This window comes from Onychostruthus taczanowskii, unplaced genomic scaffold (genome assembly GCF_017590055.1).
Source record: "Onychostruthus taczanowskii isolate IOZ18803 unplaced genomic scaffold, ASM1759005v1 scaffold26, whole genome shotgun sequence".
Taxonomy (NCBI): domain Eukaryota; kingdom Metazoa; phylum Chordata; class Aves; order Passeriformes; family Passeridae; genus Onychostruthus; species Onychostruthus taczanowskii.
In genome coordinates this window covers 6,023,592-6,048,933 of record NW_024499906.1, presented here as the reverse complement: position 1 = coordinate 6,048,933, position 25,342 = coordinate 6,023,592, and the positions used below count along the sequence as shown (strand labels likewise).

Genomic DNA, 25,342 nt, shown 5'->3' with positions numbered 1-25,342 from the left:
CTTTTTTTTCTTTAAATATGGTTTGGGGTTTTTTTCACTATAACTCCTTCCTTTCTCAGGTAAGATAAATGGTGACTTCTTGTTTATCAGTTATGCTGTATTTCCTTTCAAATCTGTTTTTCTTAATGAGAAGGAGCTACTTTTTGAGCAGATTAAGAAGTGCATCATCATTGAGTTGTTTTTTTTTCCTAAACTCGTGTAATTCCAAATAGTTGTAGAAATCAGACTGATAACAAACACAGGCTGTGGATGATAGCAAGATGGCTTTCAGTAGGTTGTCATACACAAAAAGGGGGAAAAATATAAAGCTCTCATTTTTTAAAAATTTGTTTCACAACTGGGAGGTGTTTATGGTGGTTGAAACTGGTTTCTGAGAGGTTGGTGACATAACATTAAAGGTTCTGTTCACTTTAAGTCACTTGAGTTCATGCACCAAAAAAGCACGATGAAAGAAAGAAAGCATCTGTCCTGTGTGGTGTTTGCTGCCTAAATGAATAACATGTCATATGATCTTTCCCAAGGGGAAGCTGAAGAATCCAAAGCAGATCATGAAATGAAATGAAAAATTATCATTACTGGTGTTCAGCTGACTAGTTCAAGTCAGAAGCATTCCGTGTTATTAGATACATTTCACTCACTTATTTTTCTTTCTTCATCACCTCTGCAGCAATTCTTGCAATGTATTTCATACTATTTTATTCATGTGAGTTCAGTGTCAATAGCCCCAAACTGAAGGATTTTACAGTTTTGCTTTTTTTTTTGGTTGAAGTAGTACAAAATGTCAAAAATTAGAAGGAAGGTCACAGTGGAAAATACCAAGACCATATCCGATAGCACATCCCGAAGACCCAGTGTGTTTGAAAGGCTTGGACCCAGCACTGGAAGTACTGCAGAGGTGAGTTGTAAAAATGTTCTTCTTTTCCTCCCCATCCCAGCATCTTCTTTTCCAGGATTTATATGGTGGGAAAAGAGTAGCTCACAAGCACCAAATGCTCAGATGTTACTGAGGTTAAGTAAAGGTGAAAAGAACTCTTTTTAACGCATGGGTGTTCAACACGCTAATACTAGAATTTTCAAATACCGTGTGTTATGCCAGCTTCTGGATGGAGCAGTAGTAGTGTGCATATTAATAATATTTCCACCAACCTAAATTTTTCTCTGCCAGACCTGATGATCTTTGTTGATTATTTTTTTAATCAATTATATTACTGGTGGACAGAAATTACAGATAAACGGGACTTAATGTGGAGTCATTTGTTTGTTCTGCCACACTCACACCAATGGAATTTCCAGAAAGGAGTGTGAAATTCACCCAGTAATGTCTGTCTCTTAGACACAGTGCCGTAACTGGCTGAAGACTGGCAACTGCCTCTATGGGAACACATGTAGATTCGTACATGGCCCTTCACCACGAGGTAAAGGCTATAGCAGCAGTTATAGAAGGTAAATCAAGAACTCACTTTGAATTCTTCACGTGCTGTAGGAAAATAGCTTTTGCAACTCTGTCTTTTGTTTTGTTGGTTTTTTTTAAGTCAGATGCTGTGGTGTGCTTAATTGTGTGTTATATCAATAACCAATTGCCTTATGAAGCTGCTTAAAACAATTATTTTGGCAATGTGCAGGATTTTTGTGTGTACACAGCTTTAAAAAATGAATAGTCGATTGGATGCAGATTAACTGTATTTTACTTGAAATGGGAAGTTCAAGTACCTTAGTACATTTTGTTTTGGCTTAGTGTCACTGCAGCTTTCTGGTATACTTTTCTGTCCTGTACTAAAATGCTGGTTTGCAATTACAGCAGTGCTCACACTCACAGCCCTTCTGCCTTTGCAATGTTGCGTGATAAATGTCTGTTGTTTCTCTTATGTTGTGAGAAAACACTTTTCTTCAAAACATGGCTTTGTGACTTTATCTGTCAGATATTGAAAAATGTCCTGTATTGTAGGGAGAGATCAAAAAAGTTACCTGATTTTTCAAAAGAGAATATTTTTTATTATGTGTTTCTTTGTATGTTTCTAAAATTTAATTTTTTTTTTCAACTGTCGCTTGTGTGGCATAACATCTAACTTAACTGAAACCAAGTATGGCAGTAAGCTTGTAGTGTTCTTTCTATAAATGACAGAAAGATGTTATGGTTTTAGCATAGTATCTCTTTCCGTGAAGGCTTCACAATTTACAAACAGCTGTCCTTCATAATGCCAATATTACCTATAGATTGTGGATGGGCACACTGAAGCATCCAAGAGTAAGGCAACAAAAGGAAGGTTGGCATGAGGTTAGAGTTCTGTGTTTGGTTCTTTTTCCTATTCATATGGCTTGCTCTTAGGATGATTTTGACTTTGCTTGTTTGATCTTCTATTGCTTGTGAGGTGGTAGCAGCTGGGATACAAAATACATAATACTGAGTTTAATGTTGCTTTTGGTGTGTAAAAAAATTTTACTCTGTTCTGTGCTGAATGTTCTAAATGAATACAGTGATTTTCTGTGAGGGATTAAATTTTAAAACCGTTAAAATGTCACTTTCTCCTTGCTCTCAGTGCTTGGAACACTCAGTGCGTAGTTCTGCTTGGTCATTTGAAGAAAAGTGACATTTATTTTAATGATTAAAGATGTGTTTCTGCTTCACTGTCACCACTGACATTTAAGAAAAATGTTGATTTCCTTCTTCTTATTGCTAACTTTTTTACTAGGACTATATGAAAAGTCAAAGGACAAGCCTTCCTGCTTATTTGCTTGGCACATTCAGCATCTAATAAAGGCGTTTTTAAAAGTAAAAAGGGGGAGGAAGCCCACCACCCCCACACAGTCCCCAAAACAGACAAATGAAAGAGCTCTGCCTGTCTTCAAAATTTTCCACTAATAGCTCTTGGCCAGGCATAGGAAAAGTGGTACATAAGATACACATAATAAAATGGTGTACAAAGGTATACATAATAAAATGGTGGCATTTTCATGCCATTTAACATTAGAGAGATTTTCACAAATGTTATCCAGGCATTTCAAATGCAATTTTATTGGCTTCAGGCAAGCCAAACTAATGCTGTTTCTGCATCAGTTCAGTTAAAGCAATATTCTTGTTCAGGTGTCTGGGATAGCAAAATGGCAGCGTGTCTGCATGTGTTCAGTCACGCCTGCCAGGGAAGTCTCATCTGCTTTGCAAGGAGCTGGGTAGGACGAAGCATGTCTTGCTGCCTTTGTTTCTTCATACCTTCTGCCTCAAGTTCCATACCTGCCTGCAGTCAATCCTGTTGTTAATGCCTCCCATATTTCAAAACATCAGCAGACAGTAGGAAAAGTTGATTCTGAAGTATGATAAAGATTGTTCCATTTTAGCACTAATGCTGCCTCTCACAGCATGAATTTTAATCTTGCTATAAAAATAAAACCTAATGTGTTTTTATATGAAGCTTAACTGATGATAGTATTGAGAATTCAGTATTAGACCTGCCAGTCTTCCCAATATCAGAATTAAGGAGAAGCTAACTAAGAGCTGTGTGTAAACATGCCATCCCATGAGTAATTTTGCTCTTTCTGCACTTGTAGATTGTTGGTTAGTTGTTTGGCAGCTTCCTGGCTGGCTCCTTCATGTAATTGTTGTGATCTGTGCCATTGCTGGGCCCTTTTCTTAGTCTGACTGATCCTCTTTATTTGGGATGATCAGACTGCATTTAAAAACCAAACCAGGCCAGCAGTCATACTAGGAAAGAATGTATGGATTTTGAAAGTTTCAGATATGGGAAACTGGAAAACATGGCAGTGTTTCTTGAGCAGTTACAATGTGTACATAATATACAAATATTGGTCATCTGCCTCTATGCACACGTGTGCTCTCACACAGGCACACAGCGATATCCTCGGGTAGGTGTGTTGCAAGGTATGCCTGTTGCTGGATAGTTGTTCCTGACACTGTAAGAAGTACAGGAGCAAATGAAGTCACTGTTAGGAATGTGCATTTCCTAAATGCTGTTGAACATTGTGAACTGAACTGTTGCAGGAGGTAATGTTGTTTAAAATCATTTAACTGCCTTAAAATTTGAAATGAGGAAATTCTTCATTTTAGGCTGTATTTAAAAGATGGGCCCAGTTCAAAATATTAAAAAGAAATTGCATAATGCCTTTTGTGTAAAAGGTTCTGGCAGTTGCAGTCTAGCTACATCATGTGAAGCTGCAGAGGTAATTTGTCGTGATGTGTTGAAGTTCAGTAGTGAGCATGACCTGGAATAACCAAAGATCCCTTTTGGAGTGGGCTGGGGAAAAGGTGTGTACAAATGAAGCTGTGGTACACATAAAAGAAAAATCAGCTAGTAGAACAGCTTGTTTTTCTGCACATTCAGCCAAAGCATCTGAAAACAGTCATGGCTTCCTGAATAATTATTTCTTATAATTTGGCTAATTGTCAGTCTTATTTTATTAGAGTTTCTGGAGGGTTATGATGTCTTTGGGGAAAGAGAGGGTGATTACCACGACTTTGCTTTGGTGTTCTCCTAAAGCTGAAAAAAGCTGACCCAGTGATAGCAAAACCAAACAAAAAATTGTCCAGCAAACCTGAGCCCTGAACGTGTACCTTTTAAATTTCTGTGGGTTTTTTTCATAGCTTTTATAATATTTAAGTACATTTGAATAATGCTTTAGCGCAATACCTTTTTTTTCAGCTTGGGAGGGAACAAAAAATGTATTGATTGAGGGTAAAATGGTTTGGATACTTCGTTTTTTACTCCAGCCTGTAACTTAAGAACAAAAAATATTAGAATGTCAGATGTCACTCTGTAAGGGACATGAGCTGCACTCAGTGCATGTTCTCTTACTTTCTCCTTCAGCTAATGGGATTTTTTCCTGAAGGTATTCCTCTCAGAGAACAATATTAGAAATACATTATTGATGATCTTTCTGCCTTTTAGCTTAATTTTCAGTTTCACTAATCCAAATCCTTTGTATTTGTTGCTTAAATGTTATTAAAAATTAATATTTTAAATAATATATTATACCTAGTGTTGAATTGCACTTCAGTGCTGAAAGACAGTTTATTTGTTGAGATAGCTGATGGTTGGAATGCTTCAGAGAGTGTTAGTAATGCAAAGAATTACCTTTTTAATATGGCGGGAGGGGAAAAATACCTTGAATTATAACCTTTACTAAATCCAGACACTTTAAAGATCATATAGTCACGCATGCAAAGAAGATAACTTATTTATATTTGTATGCTGGCTATTATTTGATCCTTAGTGGTGAAAAAAGCAGAGCTTTACTCTTCTGTACGTTTCCTCTGATCTAGATTAACCCGTACTTAAAATTTCATGGAGAATTAAATGCATTAAAAATTGGGAGCAGTCACTGATCTTTGTCTGTATAGGTTCTCATACATTTAACTCTGTGATGCAGTTTAAAGAATTAAGGTGCAGAGGAGGACATTGAGAAAAAAGACTTTTTCAAATATGTGCAGATTGAAAATGAAATGGTATTAGATTACATTTTTGTATGCATTGACAGTGAAAGCTTACCCTTTATGTATAATGTGACAGGAAGAGTGGGAGAAGTTATTTTCTCAATGGAAACTTACTCTGAAAAAAAAAAAAGAAACTCAAATTTCATTATTCATATATTACATATAAGTTTTCTAATCAAAAGACAGCATTAGTTTCTTTTTGTGATTCTTTAGTATGAACTGATAGGCACAGATGTAGTACTTGTATACAACCATTTCACAGAAGACTCTACTATAATTACAGCTAGCAGCCATCACAGAAGTACTAAACTCGGTATCAAAACCAGTGTATATGAAGAGAAAATTTGTTTTCTTCAGCTGAAAAGTCATCTGCAACAGTTGCTGCATTCCCTTAGCTTAGGAATTTGTTTGAATCATAGAATCACAGAATGGTTTGGGATGGAAGGGACCTTAAAGATCATCTGGTTCCAACCCCCCCCGCTATGGGCAGGGACACCTTCCACTCCACCAGGTTGTTCAGAGCCCCCTCCACTGCCAGAGAACATCTGGAACACTGCCAGAGATGGGGCATCCACAATTTTTCTGGGCAACCTGTGCCAGTGCCTCAGCAATGCAGTGGGTGTTCTCTTGTGACACATAAGGGGTGAATGAACTCATGAATCCACACTAAGAGGTGACGGAATTATAGTAGTGTAGGACGTTCCTCCTCCCACATCACAGTAATGTCTTTCACAGAAACTATATTGTAAAGGTGCATGACTAGCAGCGTTCATCCAGTATTTTGTAATTAAATAATAAAATTATTGCAAGATGGAAAATGGAAGAGGCCTCCAAGAGTTAATTTCTGCTTCATGGTCTTGCAGCAGTGTTTTCCTGTGTAGCAGCCTCACCTAGACCATGGGAGGATGGTGCTTAGGTTATCTCTGTTTGCAGACTTCATCCACATTCAGAGTTGTGCTTCTTTGTGACTGTCATTGCTAGTCTAAAGTAGTTTGATTCTGCATTAATTGCAATTTTACATATATATATATGTAATATATATAGAGAGACACTTATATTTATGTAATATATATAAAAATTGTTGTGGCTTAGGAAAAGGCTAAATCTTCAAATATTTGGTAGGAGTGATTGTGAAACATCTGCATGATGGTCAGAAAAAGGTTATTTATTCTGGATGGGAAGCTGATCTAGAGTAGTAACTGAGTAATGCCACATACACATACAAATAATTTTTCTTCTTAGAGTCAAGTCTTTCTTGACTTTCTGAAAGGGTTGGGGTTTTTATAATGCTTAAGCCCTTTAGAATGGAATATTTTCTTACTCATCCACCTTGCCTCTTGAGTGGGAGGTTTAGATTTTTCTGGATATACTAATAAAATAATAATTGAAAGACAGATAATATTCCTTTTAAAATAGTCCCATAGAACTGGTTATATTATGTTTCTGTATTATACAGGTCACCAGAAAGACCCACTGGAGATCTTCGGGAAAGAATGAAGAACAAACGTCAAGATGTTGAGGCAGAGCCACAGAAACGAAGTACAGAGGAATCATCCTCTCCTGTTAGGGTAAGAGTGGAGTTTGCAGAACTCCAGAACCCCTCAGTAACAATTGGGCAGTATGTCATAGAAACATTATCGCTGTGACTTGTAATATTGAAAATGTTTTAAGGAGCTGATCATTCTGTACATAGCATATCACATTTTTTGTTATGAAGTGTCTTAACAATTGTACTGTTTTGCAATTTTGTAGTGCTTTCTGGTGTCTTGGTTCCCAAAGATTTTATAAACCCCACAGACTTAAAATGTGTTACAAATACTGATAAACAGGTATTTAATAACAGTGCAGACTCTTTAATTATTACCAAGAAAGTGTACTAACCATTGTTTCAGTCGTCCACTATTTTTCCCCCAACACTTATTCATGCATCCCGACTTAAGTTGTTCACTGCAAATTTGCTTTTGATGAAACCATGCAGTTACGATTGTGCTGGTTCATTTTGCCTTCCTCCTCACGTACTCATCAGGCACCCCAACTGCTTAATTAATGGATTTTGCAAAAAATTCATTATTGTTCTTATTTTGTAAACATCTTTCTGCAACCCTGTGGCCCTCAAATATCGAAATTTAATTATTTTTAAATTGTGTTATCTGTTTCTGATGTTACAAACAAGTAGGGATAGAGTTCGTAGTGTGACCCTGTACCTATGTAGCAGTAGCACCACTGTGTTCCTGCACCATGTTTAAGACCATCTTTATATGAATATTTTTAAAAGGTTTTATTTGTAAAAAATCAGTTTTGCTTCTGCAGGTATTGACAATGTTCTGTCATTTCCTCTTGGTCTGTTCCTACTTGTTGTGTAAAATAAATCTTTTACGTCAGCTGTAAATAAATCAGCAGCAGCTGCTATCATTAAATTGAACAGAATGGCTTACCTTCCAATCATGTTTTCAGTTGCTGTTAATTTTTGTAAAGTCTCAATCTTTTTACTGAAATGTGTTTCTTTTATTTTCTAATAGTTTGAATAAACTGTTCAGTTATTGAGTACATGGTTGGTGGGAAAATTTTTTTTTCCAACCGTCATTAAAAATTTGCTGTAACTTCTGGTGCAACTCTAATTTTGATGTAATTCTTACTTTTGATTAGTTAACCTTGCTTTTTATAGTGTTCTCTTAATACAATAATAAAATACTTCTAAACAACTAAAACCCAAGTGAAAGTGAACTGGAAGCAAGAATCTAAAGGAATTGGAGAATTAGTGTTAACATATCAAAGAATTATTTATAGATTAAGCACACAGCAGAGTAAAAAATGCTCTGCTTCAATCTCATAAAATGGAAGATTGAGGAAACAGCTGAACTTTTGTTTTAGTTCCATGGAGGCAACTCTCAAAATACAGGATATCAAAGAAAATATTCTGGAGCAAATAGATGAAGAGGGACAGTCGTCAAGAGTTGCTTTGCAAAGAACCAGGATATCTGAAAGGACAGAAGACTCAAGTGACTGAACTGCTAAGGAAAATATTGCTCCATTGGTAGAGCTGCTGTTATGGTGGGGATCTAATATGTTGTGTTTCCATATTTTATTAAAGCTTTTGGGTTATCAGCAGAGCTTGATAAGAAAACTTTGAAGTAATGAAAGGTAGCTTGTTCCATAAGAAGTTCCATAATTTTGGTTAAAAATAAAAAAAAAGAGACCAGTCCAAAACATTGCTGCAGACAAAAATCTGTGCTTCACCAGACTACTAGACTGAAACTTCGATGGAGAGTAGTGATTAAGAGAGAACTGCCTGACATAGGTCAAACCTGTTTTGAAACAAGAGTTCTGAGGCATATGTATAGATAGTCAAAGAATAGAAGGTATAGTATTTTAGGTCTAGAAGTCAGCTAAGGGGAAAATTTTAGATTAATTTGAAATTGAATTACATAGAATGCTATTGTAATTCATTTAAAGAACTATAAAGAATGTAGAAAAAAGTTGGACAACGCAAATGTCAAACTTTGCAGAAGATTTGAAAACAGTACTTGGGATTACTGAAGTCTGAGGAATGCTATGTGGGTTGGGAAAGATAGTTTTCGGCAGTACAATGGCAGATGAAACTTGGTGTTGGCAAATGCAAGGTAATGCACAACGAAGAAAGTATTTAAAACAAAAAATGAATGAGTTCTTAAAAAGCAACTGAAACCACGCAGTAGAAAAATAAGTTATTGTGGACAGCTCAATGAAACCATGTGTTCCAAGTGAAGTCACAGTTGTAGAAGCAAACATTCAGGTATATAAAAATGGAATAGAAAATGATTGATAATATGCTGTAGAAATTCATGGTCCAGTTTCATTTTGAAATGCTCTTTGGTTGTCATCACCTGTATGCAAGAAAATACAGTCAAAGGTCTTCTTGAAGTGGGCAAAGAGGTGAGAAATAAACTGGAGGGAAGAAAGGACATGGGACGAATGCATATAATGTATGTTTGAGAGAATGTGAGTTAGATGCGTCATATTCATACTTTATCCCAGTAGAAAGAGTGGCAAATTTGAAAATAACAAGGGGAAATGCTATTTATGTTATATATAACAATTCTGCCTGCTTGCCAGAAGATAGACACACAAAGTTGAATAGGTTCTGCAAGAAGCTAAGACAGTATAACTAGTATAAAATCTTTTCAGAAGAGATTTTTTATTCTTTGGAGACATAACTAGTACAATCTCTATGTATTTAGGAAGAAACTTCCTATACTGGCAGTTTATAGACTATATCCCTTTTTATTTCTTCATGCTTTGTAATACTATTTGCAGTGACACTATGCTGTGTTATGTGGACACCTACATTAAACTCAGTTGTTTTTATGTTTCTTGGATTTGTGTTTGGAATTACTTCAGCACTGTATGTAATGTATGAATCATTATACAAATAATTAGGTGAGGTTCCTGCTGTTATTATATTCAGTTGGAAGATTTTATTTTAAATTTTTTACCGTATTATGAGAAGACAGTTACATTGGTGTGTATGAAGCCTTACCTAAGGTGTTAACGTGGAAGGTGTGTGTGATTTGGGAGAAACAGTGGGAGGAGCTTAACGTACATTTAGGAAGGTTTTTGTAAGGAATGTGTATCACTTGTTTTATATCTGTGGATTTTGTCACTGTAGCTTTTATTTCCACTGGAAATAGGACTCAGCATTGTCTTCCATCTCTGAAATGGGAACAAATACTTCTTAATGTCAGGGGAACTTCAGATTCATTTACTTATATATTTCTGTAGCGTGGTAGTAGTTTACACTACAAAGATGTTATACCTAGAGCAAAGTAGAACTGTGCTTGCCGAAAAGGTTGTAGCTGTAATATGCATAGTTTACTGTAGGTTTAAAGGAATCTGTGCTTTGGAGTACGTTTGTTTTGCTGCTGCATGTATATGTGCAACCTGATAAGGTTGAAACCGAGATTTCTGCAATGCAAGAATTGTAGGTTGTATCAGTCTTCTGTTCTTTCCATCGGTGTTGTCAAAGTAACACTTCTTGGCTAGAAGCATGTTTTACAGATTGGATGAGTCCTTTTGTGCTTGGCCAGGCTTTTCTGGCAGTAGTGGGAAATTTATTCAAGTAGACGTCAAGTCTTGTGCTGTAGAGTGCTGATCACATGGGACATCAAACTTCAGCTTGAATAGACATCAAATTAAAATCTCAGAGAAGTCAGCCATAATGTCATGGGTTTTCCCTTTCTTATGTGGCATCTCTCTTAAGCATCAACATAAAACTGTAAACATCTACCCAACACCTGCTATGTTTAGCTGTTAGCATATACCTAAAACAGCATAGACAAAGTCTACTAAATCATTTCCTCTTAAGACAAACTATAATGTTTTTTAGTAAATAAATATATAATTATGTAAATGTAATGCTTCTCATCTAGTAAATGGCATTTTTTCAGTCTGCAGAGAAGTTGTTAACAAGAGTGAATATACAGCATCTTCAGGTACCAGTGACAGTCATGCTATTGGCCTTTAGGAACTCAACTTACTTTATTCTTGGCTTGTTAAGGGAGAGACAAAAAAGGTCTGTAAGAATATGAAGGAAATATTTCATTCCCATAGTATGAGGGAATCAAATGTGTTACAAGTGTAACAAGTAAAATAAAAGGAATGTGTTGAAGATTTTTCAGTGAGAAAAATTAGGTATGTGTTCTAAACCATCATAAATTAAATTCTTGATTAACATGCCCCAGGAAAAATATACTCAGTTTCTAAACTGGTTTTTGTTTTTCACGGTGCAATGTTGTCAAAATCTTGTTTCTTGACAACTGAACAACCTTAGTGTAAAATACCATGCTTTCCCTATATTCGGTATTTAGTTTGATAGCTTTTGTTCTCAGTTCTTCTGTAGAAATATGATTGTGCCACTACTGAATCTTTCCTCTGAAAGGAGAAATACAGGCTTTTGCAAGCTGCTTGTATTGGCTTGTAAGTCTGAGGAGGTAGGCATGATACATGCAGGTTGTGTAGTATTTTTAACATGGGTTATTAAATTGGACTTGAAGCATTGACTTGCTGCACATTCTTTGATGACAAGGTATTTGATGAATTGTCTTTGGGAGATTTTTTTTAAATCAGCATAGAGAGGTTGTCCTAGTGTTCATATTTCAGTTTGCTAGTAAGAGGTAGTGTTGAATTAATAGAAGCTAGTATTCATATTTAAGAAATTATGGTTTTGTTTATGTTATAGGACTTAGTTGAAGTATATAGAAGAAGTATACAGCTCAGTAGTATGGCTGTGGCCTTCATGGAGGGTGGGCTAGAAAAATAACAGTCTTATGAAAGAAAAGAATGGTTGCAGAGAAGGCTTGTTATGTTTACAGATTATTAGATCGCATCAGAGTAATTTTCTTTTAAAGTAATTTGCTTTGGGGCATAATAGAATTCTGGCCCTTAGACTTAGTGGTCTGTAGTACATGTTGGGACAGTGGCTTAGTGGATGTAGACTTGTCTGCAGTTGATGTCAGCAACCAACACGACTCATTAACTTATGACCTTCTGCATAATTTTAGAGATTTACATCATTAAATTATAGATAAGTTTTTAACATTGTTACTGAATAAAAAGGAATAGTTGCATTTTACTCATTTTTGAGTGACTGTCTGCAATTTTATTTTGTTTCCTTAATGTGTTTCTAAGGTGATATTAAGGTTTTAAATTAAATCAAGATCTAAGTCCCGATAAGGAATAGCTAGTGAAATTCTCAGGCATCTCCTTTTCTTGGTGTTTCTCTCACATACCAGCATGAAAGAATCCCCAGAAAAACAAAAGAGGGCACTATGTGAGCTGAGAACAACAGGGCTGTGGGACAGATTTTGCTGTTCTTGTTTCCTGTTTAATAAATTAGCCTGAGATACTTCTAAGCTTGAATTTTCTTCTTTTGCTAGTAGTGAAGAAACTTTGTCCTGTATTCCACTTGAGCCCAGGTACATCACACAGAGAATGTTGCTTCAGCAGATGCAGAGGTGCAACTGTGTAGCTCTGTACTGGAATTTAGCAGGGGCACAAGAGCAGCACCACATCAGATTACTTGAAATTACACTTTTTCTTGTATGGGTAGTCTCTGGCTTTCCTAGGTGTTCCCAGGACATGGGAAATGGGTGCTGCTGCATTAGACAGACTTTTCTTGGAGACAGTGAAAGTCAAACACAAAGCTGTCAATGGAACTTGATTTGATTGTGTTGCTTTAGAATTTTTCCCCTTCTGCCAGCCAAGGATCTCTGGGTTTATTTATTATCTTCTCCCCTTCCACATTCTTTATCCTCTGAAGAGTTAAATGGTTCCACTTCTGAGGCCCATCTGCCTTGCATATAAATATTCTTATTTACAGCTGAGAATTCTTGCTCAGGCTGTTAAAATTATACTCTTTAGATGTTCATTAAACTTCTGGTCTTTAGAACTTAATCTCTTCTTTCGATGCGTATTTTAAACTTTATTCTCTGATACGTGCTTGACTCTTGCCCTGCCTTTAAGCCGTCTTATTTTATGAATCCTTTCTTCTCTTTTCCTCATCTGCTCTTTGCATTCTGATTATATGAAATTGCATTAGAACATGTAGCCTGTGGAGTCTCTGCTTGTTTAGAAAGGTATTTGTTCAACAAGCTAAAGGGGAAAATGCTTTTTGTACTATGAAAAAACCCCAGCCAAAGTACCATGTAAAATACACCTGCTTCTTCAGGCTTCTTTTAAAATAAAGTTGTTTACTCTAATGTGGCATTTTTCCCTTTATAGAAAGAGTCCTCACGAGGAAGACATAGAGAAAAGGAGGATATCAAAATTACAAAGGAACGAACACCAGAAAGCGAAGAGGAAAATGGGGATTGGGAAACAAATAGAGAAGGTACGTATTTGAAGTGGCAGTCCTCTGATGCCTCAAACAGCTGTGAGATTTCTGAGCTGTGTGTCAAGTGGAATGCTTCAAGATTTGGTTTCTAATCAGAATACTTTCATGCAGTAGTAGTTTTTGAGGTTTTTTTTTTGAGGAGAGGTAAGAAGTTACCTGAGTTGGACTGCTACAGTGGTTAAACCAAGTAGCTTTAAAAACACAGGCTTTTTTTTTTTTTTTCCCCTCCCCTCTTGACTACTCAGGCAACAAAGAATTTTGGTATAGTCTACACTGTGGTGAATCTTTCACATTAAAGTCACTAGATGAATCCAAGTTGCATTTAAAGTAATTTTGGAACCTGTCAGTCTGAGAAGAAAGTGTAACTCCTTTGAATTCAAAAGTCAGCCATTTTTATTGCATAATTCATAATGTCATTAACAAGGTCTCCATTAGAATGACAACAGTTGAAGGTGGACATTGGTGAAATATTTGTGTTCTAAAAATATTTGAAGAATGCTAAGTGTCTTGCATTTCCTTTGTAGTCACTTCTGTATGAGTTGATGGGTAGGAGGTTTTGGGTTTGGAGGACTTCTAGTACTTACTAAAAGTTTCATTGTTGCTGTTGGCAGTTTTCTTCTCTCATAAGTTTCACTTCTGTTAGAGTCCAGGTTGACCTGATAGTGATGTTACAGGAGCTTCTGCTGAACTGTGGTGTTACTGTAATTTTCTGAGCATCTGTGTTTCAGAAGTAGTTACAATGTTGTGAGAAAAAAATGGCAATTCTGATCCCATATGAGGGAATTCACATATAATGAATATATTTGCAATGAAGAAACTACCTTTTATGTAGTTCCTGTATATATAAAGGGAGTGAAAGCTAATAGCTTTTTGATGGAGTCATCTTTGCTCTGACAGATATTTTCCCAAAATGCTTTTTGAATATTAGACTTAAATAGCCATAAACAAAATTAATATAAACAGAGTGAATAAATTCAATTTTCAGTAAGATTTCAGTTGCCATGTTGGAAGCTTAAGATATTAGCTGTCCGTAACTTAATGAAAAAGTGAGAGAAATAGCATTTTTTCTACTATGAAAACCAAACAGTGATAATGTTGTAAAATCATATGTAAACTCTTGAAGTGTATGTTCATCCAGTGAAAGGGTTAATACATAACTTCTCTCTTATTTCAAAATCAGTGTTTACATGTAATTAATTAAGTATATAAATTGATTTGTAAGACACTCTTTTAAATAAACCCCTCTAGTATCGTGCATCACTATATGAATCTGTTTCATGTGAGTTCCCCACTTAAGTAGTGCTCTACATCTTTTTACTCCTCGTGAAGACACACAGTTTTAATTTTTTTTATTTAAATATAAAGTGGTTTACTTTGTTTGCCTTGCTATCTCAGATGAATGTCCATGAGAGAAGTTGAGGTGTTCTTTTTAATGAAGTTTAAGAGTTGAGCTTCAGGTTGTATGGAACTAACTGGAATTACTTCAGGTTTGCACACAGAACTGGAGAGGAAATTTGGCATTCATTCCTTGGTCCATTCATGCAGTGCTTAAAAGTCATGGAAATATTTATAGTTGGCATCTAGTATGCTGAATGATATTGTTGTATTTTCATAAGAAATTGTCTACTAATCTATTTACTTTTTTTTCTTCAAATAAAGACTCTGATAATGGAGATGTTAATTATGATTATGATCATGAGCTGTCTTTGGAAATGAAGCGCCAAAAGATTCAGAGAGAACTCATGAAATTGGAACAGGAAAACATGGAGAAACGAGAGGAAATAGTAATTAAGAAAGAGGTTTGTATTATGTAAATATGAAATAAAAAAGGACAAGTCCTCAGCCACTTCATAGGCTTCTAATTGTTTTCCTGAAGACTTAAAGTTTTTGAGCTACAAATGCACAATTGTGTTACGTGATAGTAAATAACTGGCAACTATATAATTAGTATGTGACTTGAGTACTTGGTGTGACTATTTGGTCAGTCATCCAGCACAGTAACCAAGTTTTCTCCTTTGTGAAGTCAGCTATTAAATGAGTAGGATTTAATGCATTTTAGTGATACAAGATTAGCAAGATCTGTAACAGAGAAGATTGGGAAATGCCTTGTGTTTTCTTTTACCTATCTCATTTTCCAGCTTGCCTTGTAGTAAGAGAATAGAATGACAGAGACAAAGCTGTAGGTGTTAGAAACTCTAAAATTTTGGGGAAGACTAAAAAAAATCCTCTAAGGATGTCTTTCAAACAAATGTGAGTGTTAGTTGTGAGAATACTGATTTTAAACCTTAAGTTACAGTTTTTGTAATGTATTACAGAGTGCATCACCTTCTCTTCCTCCACACTTTATCTGTTGTCTTCCTTTTATGCTGTTCTTTGCAAGTAATGTGATGAGGTTGAAGTAGAGATGTACATGGTTCTCATACTCTCTCACTTGCTGAATTTACATGTTTTACACGCATATTGGCCTACAGTTACACTTTTGAGCATCAATATCTTACTGGTTAATTGTATTCTTTCCCTCAAGATTTCTCCAGAGGTGGTTAGATCTAAATTATCACCATCACCATCACCACGAAAGTCTAGCAAATCTCCAAAACGAAGATCCAGTCCCAAATCATCATCTTCAGCTAGTAAGAAAGACAAGAAAGCATCTACTGTCTCTTCACCACTTTTGGAGCAGCAGAGGTCAGTATGTAGATGCATCTTGCAAGAGAGTGAGAACAGAGGACCACACATTAATTACTGGAGTTTTCATAAAGAATGTTTTCTACTTTCCTTCCTTTCAGTGCCCTTGATTATATAAATTTAGGAGAAGATCTCTAAATTGTGCATTGTGAATCATCTTATGCAGATAATTGTCATATGGATGTAGTTTTCAGTTGATTATTTTCATGGTTTACAAGCAGATCTTTTCTCTTTGAATCTCCAGAATCTTTGTGAGGTGATGAGAAAATAGAAACCATTGAAAAGCGGAAAACACTTTTGCTTGAAATGCTGCAGCCTGTGAAGCAGCCTCTCTAATTGAAATGTTTAAAATTTGACCAACTGCACATTCTGTTGGTGTTACATATTACTGTTCAAGATACAATGTGTGACTTTCAAGGCAGGGAATTTCTCAGAATTCAGGAGAGGATAAGAAGTGAGGGATGTGGGGGGGCAGAGAAGAATTAAGGGTAAAATATGTAAAAATCACAGGATTTTAACTGAGTGCTGTGCGACCAAAGTCAATCTCCAAACCTGCTTCTAAAGTTCTTGCTGGCCACGAGACATTTTGAATTGTTGTTTGCAGCTTTTAGATAGGAAAGAAATTACTGCAGCAGTGTAACCAGACACATCAGTGTTTGGTAAAATGCCCTATTTAACCTGTTTGTTAAAATCGCCTTTAAAATAGGGACAGAACGACATTGTTTCTGCTGCAGGAATGGTATAGCATGCGCTGGTATACTTCTGACATATGCAGTGATACCTAGTTGATAGGATTTATTGTAGTGGTAAATTATGCAGAAAATACATAATGTTTCAAATTGTGAGATGCATACTCAAGAGTATTTAGATGCTTCATCCTGTCAGGTAGTTAACACTAAATTGAAAACATGAGTAGTTCAAGTAATTTTGTGTATGTGGTTGGGGTATTGCATTGCAGAAATGGGAGTATAAACAGATAAGGTATTGTATGGTTTTTGTCTGCTGATGTACACAGTTCATGTAAGGGCATTTTATCTTTGAAAACTGGTTGTGTCTGAACAAGAGCAATTCCTATTTTTGTTTGCTTCCTTCAGAAAAAAAAGGCTATAAATTGAGGAGCTCCATATAAATTTTTACCAACTCTTTTCAGCTTTCTGTCAAGTTCTGCTATTGAATGGTGCTTGCTAAGGGAGTTGGTAAATCCCATCCCAAAATCTTCAGGGCCTTTTATTTATGACTTTCCTGTCAACGTCTGAGAAATTATTGTTTAAAATAGTTGTCAACTCTTCATTTTTATACCCTGCCCCCCCACCCTGTTAATTTCTCTCTAGGAGTTCTAAAAGTACCCAGAGTAAAAAGAAAGGTCCTCGTACTCCTAGCCCTCCTCCTCCAGTACAAGAGGAAACTCCCCTGGGGAAAAAACACAAAGAAAAACATAAAGCAAAAGAACGTTCAGAAGAAAAGGCAAGGGACGTGAAAGAGAGAGGGCGTGACTTTGAAAGGCACAAGGAGAAAAAAGAGAAGCAGAGGTAAGTTATGTTGCATTATTAGCTTTTAACTCTAACCTTGCTTTTAAAATTATATAGAGCACTGAATAATAAGGGTGGTATTACCTACTTTGCCAACAACCTTTTCAATACTCAGTGAAGTATTTTCAGTATGTTATGTTGGGTTGATAGACTATAACTAACAGATTGGTAGGTTTTAATTGCATAATTTTGTAAGTTTGTTAAATGCCTCTTTGAAAGCTTCATTACTTCTCAAGAATTTGGATCTTTACCAGTGGAGCAGGTTGTTTGCCAAAATCTTTATTGAAGTAATTCACTGGTCTGATTGCATGGTTTTCTGAAATCTTAGAGGACTAATATCTTTACAAGTTGTCAGTGTGCATTTAAACTCTCCCTAATCTTCAGCAGGTTAAAGTATTTTTGAGGTTGTCAAAGACTAGTGACGTTTTAGAATTGCTTCACTTTTGCATATATACATATTTATATATTAAAAAATGGTGGACTACTATGACTTTTCTGTTATTTCCACTTTTATTCTATTACGTCCACTTAAGCTGAAAGATATGATCTGCATTTTTATATCCTGAATTTTCTTGATGCAAATAGGGTACATGTTCTTAAGTCGTACTTTGTAACTGGCATAGCAGACTAAGGATTGGAAGAGCAGTGAATCATGTCTTTTTAATTGATTAAATAAATTCCACTATACTTACTTGAAAATATTTTATTTCCCTTATGATTGCACACTCCATTACTGGAAGGAAGTAGCAAGCAGTAGAAAAGAACATTCTAGGTGGTGCTGAAAGCATCATGACAATACTTGTCTTATCATTGTACTATAACCATTTGCTGTATTGCTCTGGTGACCAGAGCCTTGTATTTCACTGTTGGGTTTTTGTCTTTTTTCCCCCTACATAACAAAAATGAAATTGTAGTGTCTAATCTCTGTGATTTGTGTTGTCAAATGTCTACCTCTGTGAGGTACAGTCAGTGAAATAGTTGAAGGTTTTGACAGATTACTTTCATTCACTTGCTGCTGGGATTAGCCTTTAAAAATGTGTCTGAGCTTGAAGCTGCTTAAATAAAGTTCTGATATTACAGAAATTTCTTAATAAGGTAGCAAAATATTTCTCCATTAGTATGAATTCTGTTTTACCACCACATGAAATGTTAGGTAAAATTGCAATAAGGTTTTTTTATTTTACCTTGTTCTAGTTTTCACAGTCCAGTGCATATCTTGCATTCTTGTGTTTTGCTAGCTTAAGGTAATTTCATATGTGAAATCATAGGTGGAACAAATGATTGTATAATACAGCTCTTGAGTTGGTAATCACAGGTTCTGTCTTGGAGGTATCTGTAGTTTCTTAGAAGTGTGCTAATGCCATTTTATCCCTATTAAACAAGCTGTTGTTTATATTTCCCAGGGATCCATCTGAAGGCTCCCGTAGACAGAAACGTTCTCCTAGTCCTGCAGATCACTCTGGCAGTAATTCTTCCCCTTCCAGGGAGTACTCCCCACCTGCTGCAAGGCGAAAGCAAACCTCCCGAGCTCCAGCCAAGTCAACTACTCACAAACATAACTTCTCACCCTCTCGCAGGTGAGAGGTCAATTCTGTGGATTTTATTTCCTTTAATAGTCCCCTCTTGGTTTGACTACTTGTTTATGAGTCTGTTGTGAATGTTTGTGCCTCAAACACTTGAGCTCTGAGGCTTTTTTTATTTGCCACTACATGAAAGGTATCTGTCACGTCAAGAACACAAGTCATGGTGAAAGATTCTGTTATCAGTTCCTCTCAAATGTTTTGCCTTCAGGTTGAACTTCAGAAGTCTGATATGAGATACAGTCAGCCTGTGAGCCTTCAGGAACTTCCTTCCTCCCTTACTTTCCCCTTTTGAAAAAGTGGAACATGTAAAAATATTTTACCTTTGAGATTGGAAACGGGCAGAGTTTCTTTGTACTGGAATGGGTAAAGTGATACACAGATCCTGGTTCTGCACCCTTTTCTTGAGAAACTGAGAACTGGCTAAACAATGCTGTACAAAGCTTCTTGCAGGAAGTTTTAGGGAAGATATCATATCTGTTAGTTCTTGAGGCTTTGAAAAAAATGTTTTACCATCCATTAAAAATGGAGTAGGCTCCTTCTTTTGGCCTTAAAGAGTGTAAGCTCAGGTTTAGAATGGCAGCACTAAATACTACTGTCGTCCCATGTTTGTATAATGGAAAGCAAGGCATTTTTATTTTCTGCACCTCTGTTGAAGGGTGGGGGAAGCTCCAGATGCCATACATATTTCTGCATGCTGATAAAGCAAGTGAAATAAAACCCATCCATTCAACAATCCAAAGAGTTGTAAGCAAACTGTTTGGCTTTTGTGGTGACTCCGTTCAGCTGGAACAACATTGGATTGTTTTGTTATAGATGTGAGATGAGAAAAGATACTTGCAAGTTACTTTGATGCTGATAAGGGGAAAAATACGCCAGTACTGAGCCTAAAGATTGAAGTGTATTTTTGTCCATGTTAGTCATATTATGAGGAAATTTTTTACTGTTGTGTAAACTTTGTAGCTGGTGACAGAATTTCAAAGATCAGAAATATTTTGTATACATTTTCTTATTCTATGATATGTGAGTTTTCCATGTTTGTGTAAATACTCACGTTGGCTAACATTTTAAGTAGATATATGTATGGTTTTTCTGAATCTGAGAACTTGTTTAAAGATCAATCCTTAAAATAAAAGGTTTTTAGAAGTTTATAAGGAGGAGACACTGTTGCATCGTAAAAAAAAATCAATGCTGTTGTAAACAAAAAATGTTACACCTCGTAAAAATTACCTGTGTAATTTTATTATGAACTCAAAAAACTTATTTTATGTTGAAGAAAAATCTGTTTTTGTTTGGGAATGGAAAAGAAGATAATGATTTTTTTTCCTGACTTCTCCTTCCCTTCCCCTACATTTTGGTAGCTGTGTAATACAATTTTGATTGGAGAAATTTTTCCTGGCATTAAATAAATAATAATAATTTTAAGATAAGTGTATTTTGAAAACATATACTTGGCACCCTGGTTGGAAGCCAAGTTTGTTGTTTTATAGAAACAGCGTGTATTTTCAGTAGTCAGAGGTTAGAGAATACAAAAATTATTTAAATTGCTTTTTTGTATGGTACAGCAAGAATCTTTCAAGTCAAATTATTACACGTTTGCCTGTTTGAACTCTTCCTTGCAGGTCTGCTTCTCCATCAGGTCAGCATCATTCTCCCATATCCTCCAGACATCACTCCTCGTCCTCGCAGTCAGGCTCCTCTGTTCAAAGACATTCTCCTTCCCCACACCGCAAAAGGACTCCTTCTCCAACCTATCAAAGGACAGCTTCCCCGCCTGCAAGGCGGTCATCTTCCCCCTATCCCCCACACTCTTCCTCTCCACCTCAGAGGAAACGAAGTCCTTCGAGACACCGATCTCCTGGAAGAGACAAGGGAAGACACGATCGTGATCGGACTTCGCAGTCTCATGACAGGCGCCACGAGAGGCGGGACGGTATGAATGAAAATAGTACTTCAGAATCATTTTTATTTGTTTGCAAATTGCATTTTGAAACTTGATTTTCAAATTGTACCATTGTGTGCACCCATCCCAGTGGAGGGGTTGAAGAAAATACTGGCTGTGTTTACTCTGGCTGTGCTGGTGGTGCTGTTTGCAGGTGCTGTGTAATAAAGTACTCCTGGCAGAACTGCTTATGTAGGCTCAACTGATTATAAAGGTGGTTGTAGGTGTCTGTGTAGGTGTTCCTTGTGTAATGCAATGGTGGTGTCAGTAGGAAAGTGATTTTCACAGCAGGCTACACTTTAGTAACTATTACTCTTTTCTGTGAAATGCCCAAATCCAGTTCCCACTGATTTCTTTCTGTTGTCTTTGTAATTGACATTAAGTGAGGTGTGTGCAAAGAAACAGTTATTTCCTCTGTTTGGATAATATAGGATGAGCAAACATGCTGTTTGCCTCGAGAGACAGAGTACAAAGAGTATATGTCAGCTCTATTTCAGACTAGCTGTAAACTTACTTTCCTATTGCAGTAATATTATAAAATATGTTGTAGAAAAAACCCAAAACAAAACAGACCCCCAAACTCTAACCAACAGATTTCAGCAGGGTGCTGGGGCCTTACAGTTGGTCTAAATATAGCACAGATATTTTGGAAGTGTCTTCTGTGTGTGTCTAGAAAATAAGAGGAATGTATGATCGGAAGAGTGATGACCCTACCTTAAAATTTTTGAAGTGCACTTGCTCTTTAGTATATTTGACATTTATTTTTATTATTCTTACTGTGTTTTGAATGGGCAAATATCTGTAGAGATTCATATTTAGAATAAGATCATTAAAACTTACTAAATGTATAGATGGATAACCCGGCATGATCTTGTCCTGTTTATGTGTTAATTTTGATTCGGTGCCTGTATTTTGAGTATGTTGTTTTAGTGTTATTTGTGTGCTAAATATTTGCTTGCTCAGATTGAGCCAGGTATATAACATTCTTTTGAATGTTTTACAGAAACAAGAGGGAAAAGAGAAAAAGAAAGAGAAACAAGAGATGATCGTGACTATGACCAAGAGCAGAGTACCTCCAGGGACCACAGGGATGACAGAGAGTCTCGTGATGGGAGAGATCGGAGGGACACAAGAGACACCAGAGATCGGCGGGAGCCGCGGGAATCCAGAGATACTCGAGACTCCAGAGACACGCGGGATTATAGCAGGGACACCAAAGACAGTCGTGACCAGAGAGACTCGCGCTCCACGCGAGACTCCCACGACTACAGAGACAGAGAGAGCCGTGATGCCCATAAAAAGGATGACCAGTATCAGGATGACTTGCGCAGCTATGGAAGATCCCATGGCAGAGAGGAGAGCTCTCGTGCTGAAACAAGGACTGACTCCAGAAGTGACTCCAGAAATGAGAGCAGAAGTGATAGAATTGGCAGAAGTCGAGGCCGAGGTCCAGAATTATCTGACAAAGGTATTGTGTAATTTAAAAAATCCATGTGTCCCTATCGTTGAAGATTCAGCATTTGCATTCATACTGCCTTGTTTGATATTTGATATGCAATTATTGCCAAATAGTTCATGCTTTTAAAGCAATATTCAATTCTGTTGTCATTAAATTAAAACTGCTGTTGAAATTTATAGCACTTCTGTCTTCTTCATTCATTAAATTGGCATAACATTGGTATTCAGCCATCTCATTTTAAAACAAAGCCTAGCCGTACATCACTCTAATGTTTCTGCAACCCTAGGTTCTCTCATTGACTACAAGCACAAGAGGCTGATGTGTAGTGGAAAATTCATAGGAGATAGTGCATCTCAAAGCACTGGGCAGCAGGTTTCTTATGCTCTTTCAAAAACATGAATGTCTCTAGGTGCCTGGAAACCATTTCTCACACATACAGCTCTCCCTGCCTCACCACCCTGCCCCATCTGATTTCCCAAAAGTGTGATTTTATTCTTTAAAGTGGTTTCTGGAGTCTGATGCATTAATAGTAATAATTATAAAAACCAACAACTTTTGATAATCTAGTATTTATTTTGTTTTTTCAGGCTTGTAACATTTTCATTAGGGAAATTATGTACAGTTTTTACAGGGAGATTGATTTCTGCTTTCTCTGGCCATTCTTGCTGCACTGTTAGCTTACAGGATACTCAGAGCAATTGTGAACTGGCTTTTGGACTGATACTTCTAGTCAGGAGACCTTGTACTATGACCAGGGCATGAGGATTTAGAAAGTCTTTATTTTGCAGTGTGCAAATAATAACTTTAAACAGTTAAAACATAAGAAACTTGAGTTGTTGGTTAAGTAGAGTTTGATGTTACAATCTCCAGCCCATGAACAGCTAATTCAGATTTATTAGATGTTAGTACATCAGTTGGTATAAGATACCAGTGGATTTCCTTAGGTGTGGAAGCTCATGTTTCGTGTTGCTACATCTCCATTAGGAAGTCGGGGGACTAGAGGATCCCAGGCTGATGGTCACAGCAGTAGTGGAAACTACCACGACAGCTGGGAATCGAGGAGCAGCTACGCTGACCGGGATCGCTATGACAGTCGGGATCAAGCAAGGGACTCCTCCTTTGAAAGAAGACACAGCGAACGGGATAGGCGTGACAACAGAGAAAGAGGTATTTTAATGTCTGTTTTTACTCATACATCTGTAGTCAAATGTACCTGTATGAATGTGTGTGTTTCCCTCCTTTTTTTACCTTGTTCTGCTCCCACACTGATTCATAAATAGCTCATCTGGCACCACAACCACACACTGACACTACTCCTGTCCTTGATATAACTTCTGTTCAAAGATCATTCATAGGTATTGTATGCACAAATGCTGTCAGCTTTTCTCCAGCCCTGTGCCTAGGTTTTGGCATCTTCTGTGTCTATTCATCCAAGTATTATTTAAACAAACTAAACTTCAAGGGATTTCATTGTACAACTTCTTTGTAAAATGGTTTTGCCTCCTCCTCCACTTCATGGTTCATAAGTGTGTTAAGCTTAGAGTCATGATGGCATTTCATTACTGATTCTTTTTGCCTGTATAGAAACATTATACTTTTGTTCTGTAAATTGTTTGAGTGTGTTTTGGGGAAGGCCTAAACTAGACTGACAATCACGGGCTACTTGCTACTAAAGTAAGTGACAGTTTAAATTTATGCTTAATTCAAATATTTGTTGTTTGGGGGGTTCAGTAGTGATGAGTGCTTTGCTATTGTCAATAATTATTAACTAAGCTTTGATACAGATACCAATGATCATGAAAATAGCATGCAAGACTTATTTTGATGTAGTGTGCAAGATGTCAGGCTTCTGTACCAGAAAGTGCACTGTGTTAGCTTGAAGGAGCTTAGTATCAGCTTACACTCTGGAATATATTTGTATTGCTCACCAATTTAGAGAACAGGAGGAGTCAGGGAAATGAAAATAGTGTGAAAATTAAAAGAGGAGCTGTGAAGACTAAACATAAAATTACAGTGGGTTATTTTCTGTCTTGAGTTTTGATTTACAGGTGACAGATACATTCTAGCTGCTGTGTAATTTCAGTTTTTCAAAGAGATATTTTGTGTGCCACTTCAAAAGATACTTTTTAGCCTATTGAAACAGACCTGTTGTTGCTTGTTCTTGTGAAAGGCTCTGCTTCAGATTTCTCTCTCATCTTCAAGGCAGCATTTCAACAGACCTAAACTCCAGGCTTCCTTTTTCATGTCAGCTGAAAAATCCTGAAGACTGAATGTGTCCTGGGGGTTGGCTTTTGCCGTCTAGCTTTCATCTCTTTCACCTCCCCAGCCCAATAAATCCTACAGATATATATATAATATAATTCTGTGCCCTTCGTATCCTAGCAAGTTCTTAATTCATTAAGAAAAACAACAAACATCCACCCCAGAAAAACCAGAAACAAAACTCCAAACCAGCAGAAAAAAACTTGGAAATAAAAGCATGTAATCACAACAAAATAAAAAATAAGGAGGGAAGTTGCTTTGAATGGGTTGTGTTTCCCTTCGGGGGGAAAAATATAGAGCATAAATTCAAAATTTGTTGTCTTCTTCCTTAAAAACTTAGATCACTGAGAGTTCTAATTCAAGACAGTTTCCGTAGTTAGACCGCAGTTTTAATATCTGTCATTTTGAGAAAAATTGAGATAGATTTTGATTCTGTGATATGCAAAGAGAATGATTTTAAAATGCAAGCTTGCAAATTTGAGCTGCCTTTATTCAGCTAAGGCAAATATGCGAGTGTTCCAAACAACCACTGAAACAGTACTTCAAAAAATGAAGTCACATAAGAAGTGCTGACT

The 25,342-nt window shown here is 36.6% G+C and overlaps 1 protein-coding gene across 2 annotated transcripts in view; it reads left to right on the top strand.

Annotated features, from left to right (window-relative positions):
• Window positions 1–379: 379 nt before the first annotated feature.
• Window positions 380–25,342, top strand: part of ZC3H13 (zinc finger CCCH-type containing 13) — a 38,405-nt gene continuing 13,442 nt past the window's right edge. Inside the window, exons 1-11 of one of the 2 annotated variants that reach the window (XM_041407199.1) lie at window positions 380–895; window positions 1,334–1,443; window positions 6,900–7,011; window positions 13,199–13,307; window positions 14,970–15,109; window positions 15,835–15,995; window positions 17,327–17,524; window positions 18,928–19,101; window positions 20,727–21,037; window positions 22,050–22,514; window positions 23,490–23,672. In XM_041407199.1, coding sequence (XP_041263133.1) covers window positions 779–895; window positions 1,334–1,443; window positions 6,900–7,011; window positions 13,199–13,307; window positions 14,970–15,109; window positions 15,835–15,995; window positions 17,327–17,524; window positions 18,928–19,101; window positions 20,727–21,037; window positions 22,050–22,514; window positions 23,490–23,672 — 2,080 coding nt within the window. In that variant the 5' untranslated portion in view covers window positions 380–778. The remainder of the gene's footprint in view (window positions 896–1,333; window positions 1,444–6,899; window positions 7,012–13,198; window positions 13,308–14,969; window positions 15,110–15,834; window positions 15,996–17,326; window positions 17,525–18,927; window positions 19,102–20,726; window positions 21,038–22,049; window positions 22,515–23,489; window positions 23,673–25,342) is intronic. The other variant, XM_041407198.1, reaches the window with a different exon arrangement.